This window comes from Telopea speciosissima, chromosome 10 (genome assembly GCF_018873765.1).
Source record: "Telopea speciosissima isolate NSW1024214 ecotype Mountain lineage chromosome 10, Tspe_v1, whole genome shotgun sequence".
Lineage (NCBI taxonomy): Eukaryota > Viridiplantae > Streptophyta > Magnoliopsida > Proteales > Proteaceae > Telopea > Telopea speciosissima.
The window spans coordinates 24,075,816-24,083,273 of NC_057925.1; the positions used below are offsets into that span (position 1 = coordinate 24,075,816).

General features: G+C 39.0%; 1 protein-coding gene and 1 non-coding gene across 2 annotated transcripts; both read left to right on the forward strand.

Annotated features, from left to right (window-relative positions):
* Positions 1 to 902: 902 nt before the first annotated feature.
* LOC122644401 lies at positions 903 to 1,009 on the forward strand. Its single transcript, XR_006330332.1, has one exon. It is a non-coding gene; the product is annotated as a small nucleolar RNA R71 (small nucleolar RNA).
* A 4,243-nt stretch (positions 1,010 to 5,252) lies between these two features.
* LOC122643032 (glucan endo-1,3-beta-glucosidase-like) lies at positions 5,253 to 7,458 on the forward strand. Its single transcript, XM_043836658.1, has 2 exons — positions 5,253 to 5,365; positions 6,500 to 7,458. Exons 1-2 carry the CDS (start codon positions 5,266 to 5,268, stop codon positions 7,450 to 7,452), a joined length of 1,053 nt encoding a protein of 350 aa, XP_043692593.1. The 5' UTR covers positions 5,253 to 5,265; the 3' UTR covers positions 7,453 to 7,458.

A 7,458-nucleotide genomic window follows, 5' to 3' on the forward strand; every position in this document is an offset into this window, starting at 1 on the left:
GTGGTTAAGGGTGTATTAGGTTTTTCCACCCTTTTGCCTCTCCTTAGGACTGTGACCGATTGGACCTGTTCTTTCCCTGGACCCTTTTGATTGTTTGAGTTACCTATTGGCTGACTTGGCAATTGGCTAGCCTCCCTCCTGCTTATAGCCTCAGCTAGTTGACCCAGTTGGTTCTCTAGCTTATTAATGGACTGAGTATGTGAGTGTAGCAGTTGTGTGTTCTACTCGAGTCCACTTAATGCTTTTAGCATATTTTCCTCAAAGGATTGATTCTATTGGGGTTGAGGATATGGTGGCTGTCCACCCATATAGGCATTGGTTTGAACATTAAATGATGGCCTATATGGTGGATTTGGAGGGTTACTAGGTACTGAGTTTCTCCATGAAAAGTTTGGGTGATTCCACCATCCCGAGTTATAAGTATTGGAAAAGGGATCATTATCCGGTGTAGGGAAACTGTGATCCGTTTGCACCTGCTCCTGAACAAACTCAGGGGATTGTGTAGTCGAGGGGCAGATCGTCACATAGTGACTAGGGCTAGCACATAAGACACAGGCTTCAATTTGATTGGGTGGAGGAAAACTCATTGGGAAGGGGACATAGAATGTTGTCCTACAGACATTAGATAATCCAATTTCTTGGACAACATATCAACCGTAGCAATTATCTCTACAGTTGGATTGACCTCATAGAGACGACCCATCTTTGGTTGCCCTATGTATGGAATCTCAGTCCGTGAGGCCAAACCATGATGTTGAGAATTCTCACTAAGGGTTTCAAAAAGATCCTATGCTTTTGTCTCATTCTTGTGCATAAATGTTCTACCACAAGAGGAGTCTACCATCTGCCTATATCGGTCACGGCGGCCATCATAAAAGCATTGGACTAACTGCCATTTCAGGACAACGTGGTGGGGGCACTTCCTAAGTAATTCCTTGAGTCTCTCTCATGCTTCATGAAATTGTTCGCCCTCTAATTGGGAGAAACTAGTAATGACTCTCCTAAGGCTATTAGTCTAGCCAATGGAGAAATTTTTTTTCAAAAATTCCTGCTGCATCCTTGCCCATGTAGAAATCCTAACCGAATCTAGGGAATGAAGCCAGTGTTTGGCTTTGTCCTTTAAGGAAAATGGGACTAGGAATAACTTTAGGGCATTTTCAGAGAGGTTTTGGATTTTGACTATAGAGCACTCCTCTAAGAACTCATCAAGATGCTTGTAAGGCTCCTCATTAGCAAGTCCATAATAGGATAGTAACATTTATATGATGCTGGACTTGATCTCATATTGAGCAGCCTGAATGGCAAGCAACTGAATACAAGATGCAGGGGTATAGGCAGTTGGAGTGAAGTGCTCACTCAACGACCTTCTTGGCTGGTTTTTGTCACCCATTTTATTATTATTATCCTTATCCTTAGGTCTAGCCATAGATTGCTCTATTTCTAGGTCAAGGGAAGTCAGGTTGGGGTGCAAAGAACGTCGACCATGCATAAAACATAACATAGGTTGAACGTGCTAATTAAACAAAAATTAAAACGTAATAACTAATAAAAAAAGCACTTAATAAAAATAAAAATCAGAACTAAAAAGTAAAAAAATAGCTAATTTAAAACTAACGTAAATACTTACCTGGTGTTGGCGGTTGCGCAAATCCATGTGCTGCCCCCGGTGAACGGTTACACATGATCTTAAGGAGCAGGGGGAATTAAAATTAAACCTAAACACCCAATCTAATGCTAGAATTAAAAAAATTACATAAAATTACCCTAATTACATAAAGTCTAGGAATTAAAAGTAAACCAAACGGATAGCTTGTTCTTACTCGATCTACTCGGCTTCTTGCACAAATAAAGAAAATGTTAGGTATACTAAAATTAACCTAATAAAGAGATTAAAAATAAAAATAAAAATTTTGGAATTATAAAATTAAAACTAAAACAATGTAACACAAAATAACTCAATCAATCTTAGCAACCGTGCTTTGGTTCCCCGGCAACGGGTCCAAAATTTGATCGTGTCGTTCATCGGTCAAAAATAAAACCCTAAATTAATCTAGCAAGTAGCAAGTAAGGGGTCGATCTACGGAGAACTGGAAGACTAAATTACTAAAATGATAAGATGAAAGTGATGAAAATTAAATTGTAATAAATCTGATTTTAAACTACGAACGGAAGAGACAAATCTAAGTTAATAAAGATATGCAAATACTGGAGAAGACTATCTTTAGGGTTCGAATCCCCAATGGGTTGTTATTCAATTCGGTTGCATGCTTCAGTTTATTATAACCACAGGCCTAATAATACCACAGAATGTAGGGTTCCTCCTAGGTATGGACTATCTTGGCGAGTACTATCGTCCTTCACTTATAGGGCTTAGCACGCTTAGTTCGTTCAACTATAATCCATCATCGGTACAACCACATAAGAACAGAATACCATTATTTGAATGAAAATTAATGAATCACAGAAACAGAATTTTTCAACTAAGTATATCAATTAAAATCATCCAAATAGGGATGGGGTCTCAACATCAAGCAATCAAGAATGCAAACCAGAATTTTAAATAACAAACACCATTAGCTCATCTACACCTAAAAATAGAAAGAACTTAGTCGATCATGGTGCTAACAGACAGGGGGCAGTAATGGTGACGATGATCCATGGAAGTGTGCTCGGCGATCTCTGCGAGTTGTAGCCCAAGAAGAAAACGTTGGAAGAAGGTGATAGAGATGCTCTGCTAGTTCGATAATGGTGCTAATTTTCAGAATCCAAAACCCCCTTTTGCTTCGACAAATTTCAATATGTATTTATATCTCCAAGGAGGGGAAACCGAGAGAGAGAGAGACCGTGAGGGATTAGAAAGTAGAGATACAAGAAGAAAGAGAGAGAAAAGTGGAATAGAATTAGGAAAGGTGGGACCCGTGAGGGATTTGAGAGGGAGAGGGAGAGGGAGAGAGAGAGAGAGAGAAGATAGAATTGAAATAAGAGAGATAGAACCCCACCGTAGTGGGATGAGAGAAGAGAGAAGAGAGAAGAGAGAAGAGAGAATTTAATCTAAATTGTAAATTTGATCAAAATTCTCTTTTTGAAAATATCTCTTCATACTGGCTCCGGATGGACTCAATCCGAGAATTAAAGTTGCTCCAATTAATATTTCGGACGATATGAACCCAATATCGGATATCTTCTGAAAATTTTTTAATTTTTAAAAATTATGATTATGCCCTTGGGTCTTCAATGAAACTTCTTCCCATCTCACCCTTGATCACATGTGAGTCGATCCATGGGAAGGCTGGTGCCTAGATTGCATCAAATCCTTCCTTGGTTCTGGGCTCGAGCTTGCATCTCAACTCATTTTCTGGCCCATTATTCTTTTCTGGCCCAAAAAGAATAATCACATGTATGGGCTTCAAAACTAATACATACTTTAATTGCAACACGTCCATCTTGCTCAAAATTCAACCCTCTTTGCAACCATAAAAAGAAACTGGACCACTTTACGCGTAAATCTGAAGATACGATGTTCAATAGTCCAGAATAACATGAAATGACATAAAATGACCTAAACCTGAAAATAACAGAAAATACCCAAGATAGTTCCATTCTCATCTGGCTTACGTATATCCTAAGGTGGGCTATTACCAACTATAGTTATCCAATTGTACGTTGTAACAGATCAAATTCAAATTTTAAATGATATCTATAAAGAACCAACGCAACCTATTGAAGGGTATGCGAGATTCCAAAGAAATCTATCCTCCCTATTCTTAACACTACCAATCCTGCTACTTTCTTGCATCACATACGTCTGCCTTACCATTACAACCATAGTCATATCTTCAAGTGATACAATACCATCAAGGGCTCTTGGACCCATGGCACTGCCACAGGTACTAGACAAGCACAAGCTCCACCTTCATTAATCTCCAATATTCAACGTACTCCACTTTCTCATACCAATGCTAATATTCTCCCAACCCCATTAACTAATGTTGATGCTTCAGACCTTGTAATTAGTGCTGCATGTACCCGTCTAGAAGAAAATTCATCATCATCATCATCACCGCCATCCTTTGCAGCTATTGGTCCAATCATAACACCTAACAACCTTCACCATCTATCATTTCCACCCATAATGAGGCACTGCATCGCACTCACCTGATGTAGCTTCGATCAAATCAAAGACCATCAACACGGTACCCATTACCTTCGGCCCATCTCATTGAGTCTCACTCTGAGAAAGAACGTACATCATTTACAGAAGCAAACAAATATGGTCTAAAAAAATAGGTAGAGAAAATTGTGCACCCCTTCCCTCTTATTTTCCCATCATGGTTTAAGAGTTTAAAACAGATTTTTAGGGCAATTTTGGAAATTTACTTTAATTCTATTCTTGCATGCCATAAGTATTAACCAATTTTAGGGATTGAGCAAAACTTTTAAAAATGGAAAATAGTAGATGTAAAACAAATTCTACTTATCTTGTAATTTCCGTTCTTATCTAGGACATCTAAAAAATTGTCCCCTTTTAGTTTGCAAATGAGTTGATTATGATTGGAACGTGAAGCAAAATTTAAGGGAAGGGTGGGAGACTACCCTTTTTTTTTTTTTGATAAAAGGGTGGGAGACTACCCATGCAGGTCGTAGGAAGGAATCCCCTACATCAAACCAATGGCTGCCCATGGAATTGTATCATTAGTAGGGCCCACAATTGTCAGGGAGAAGAGAAAAAATAAATAAAAAATGAATTAACAAGTTGTTGGCATGGGTTTTTGTTTCCTTCAAAACTTACCTGTGTTCTAATCATACTTTGAAATTATTTACACAATTATGTAAAGTAAAAATTACAAATTTTCTGCTTGACTATTAATTTGATTTCAATTCCATTCCCTTTTTTCAACAAAGAAAAAAAAAAAATCCTTTCCCTTTATGTCAAGGTTAAAATCATACCTGCCTTCTAATCACATTGTGGCTGCCTAGTTAAATCCATACTTTCCTTTTAATCACACTGGCTGGATTCTAGTTTCTTAATTCTGTCTCACTTAGGGCCTTCGAAGCTTTCAAGCTGACTTGACAGTGACGCAGGTCTTGGCAGTTGGCAACGATTCAAGTTTCTAAATATTATGTTTTCCCATATAATAATTAGAATATTTTAGAGTTCTTGATTATGGTGAGGGTTTTGGAAGTTTCCAAATCCGGGGTCCATATCTCTCTATATAAGAGACCTGATATAAGCTCGACCTCTGAAATTCTTTTATTTTCTTCTTCATGGCTACATGTTCTGCCACAGAAAGCAACTACTGCTCTATTGTTGCTGCCACAATGCTACTTCTCTTTGGACTGCTAATGGCTATGCTAGACGTAACAGGTCTCTCTCTTGCTCTTTCTTTTCTATCTATGAGAGAAAATATATGTGTCTGTTTAAATAGTGCATATTGGAAACAGGGTAGGTTATACTTAACATGAATTTAGGATTCAGGATTGGATGACTCGTCGATCCCACTCCAGAATTCGGTAGTTAAATACTTTGGTTGCCCTATTTTTGCCAAATTTGTCCAACCTAGATGAAACTCGGCTTAGTTTTCTTTGTCCTCTATAGGCCAATAGGGGCTGATATCCAAACTCAAGGAAGGGTGGACTGGTAGTGTGGGTGTAAAAGGGAACGGAGGGGGAATATTGGATCTCCATTGACCATCCAATTTGGGGCTGTGTGGAAAGTTGAACAAGTGACCTCTCCCTAGGATTTAAGCCAGTGCTGTATTGCAACTCGCCAAGAACACTTCTGTAACAATTTTACCAAACGCTGTTTTTCTTCCATGAGAGAATTCTCATAGCAAGGAATCGAAAAAGAGCACTTCTATGAAAAGAACATTCTCCCAGAACAAAAGTGTTACCAAACAGGACCTAAGTACTTGATTGGAAATGGCACCAGTTGATCAAATCCCCAAACTCGAGCCCTAGCCATAGCACTAAATCCTTGATTCTCAACCTTATCACATTCCTAATGTTCGGGTATGATATGACCCTTTTTTTTTTAATTTAGGGTTTGGTATTGTATTTGAAAAATCCAATTACCGATTAATTTGGCCTCAATTCAGGGATTCAGATCCTCTCTCCAATGTGCTGTGTGCCAGCGTGCATTGGACGGCTGGGCGCTGTCCTTGTGGTACGTGTTGCCTGCCCAGCCCGCTTGGGAGGATCCCAGTTCCTCAACTCACGGTATCCATTTTATATACGATCTCAATGCTTGTTAATTAGTGATGGGTTAATTATGCTAGTTACTTAATTATTGATGGGTTAATTATTCTAGTTACTTAATTAGTGATGGGTTAATTATGGTATTTGTTTATATGTCTATATATGTACGTATATATGTATCAATGTATGTATACTCTTATGCTTATAGATCTGTGTGTGCGTTTCTTTAGGCTTTAGTATGGATATGCAGACCACAGATTCACTTGTAATAACATCAAACTAATTTTGGTTCAATCTAATGCAGGGGCACAAACTGGTGTTTGCTATGGACTGAATGGGAATAATTTACCATCTTCACAAGAAGTCGTGGATCTTTACAAATCCCAAAACATCCAAAGAATGAGACTCTATGCTCCGACCCAAGAAGCTCTCCAGGCCCTCATTGGCTCCAACATTGAACTTATGTTGGGTGTCCCAAATGAAGACCTTCAAGGAATTTCTAGTAGCAATTCCATTGCAAATGACTGGGTACAGAAGAATATTGTTGCCTACTCCCCTGGTGTCAAATTCGCGTACATTGTTGTCGGCAATGAAATTAGCCCCATCAATGACAAAGCTCAGTATGCTATCTACGTTCTCCCCGCGATGCAAAACATTCTTGCTGCAATTTTAGCATCTGGCTTACAAATTAAAGTCTCCACATCTGTTGATACAGGACTCCTTGGCGAATCCTTCCCTCCAGCCCTAGGTCAATTCAGAGACGACGTGATATCGTATATACGCCCAATTATTTCATTCCTTGACCAAAATGGGGCGCCATTGCTAGCAAATGTGTATCCTTACTTCAGTTACAAGGCTAATACTGGTTCCATCGACCTTTCGTATGCCCTCTTTACTTCCTCATCAATTATAGTACAAGATCCGTATAGTGGCCTTGGATACCAAAACCTGTTCAATGCCATTGTTGATGCTCTCCACTTTGCTCTTGACAAAGCAGATGGTGTCAATGTTGGAATTGTTGTATCGGAGACTGGTTGGCCAACGGCTGGAGGTACCTCAACAACAGTAGAAAATGCAGAGACTTATAACAACAATCTTATTCAACATGTGAAGATTGGAACACCAAGGAAGCATGGGCCTTTGGAGACTTATGTGTTTGCTATGTTTGATGAGAATGAAAAGAGTCCTGAGGAAGAGATGCACTGGGGGCTATTCACTCCAGATAAACAAGCAAAATACCCAATCAGCTTCTCCTAAATGTGT

Coding starts and splice junctions, on each gene's coding strand:
- LOC122643032 (XM_043836658.1), top strand. CDS start 5,266: ATGGCTACATGTTCTGCCACAGAAAGCAACTACTGCTCTATTGTTGCT. Junction 5,366..6,499: donor GGCTATGCTAGACGTAACAG/GTCTCTCTCTTG, acceptor AATCTAATGCAG/GGGCACAAACTGGTGTTTGC.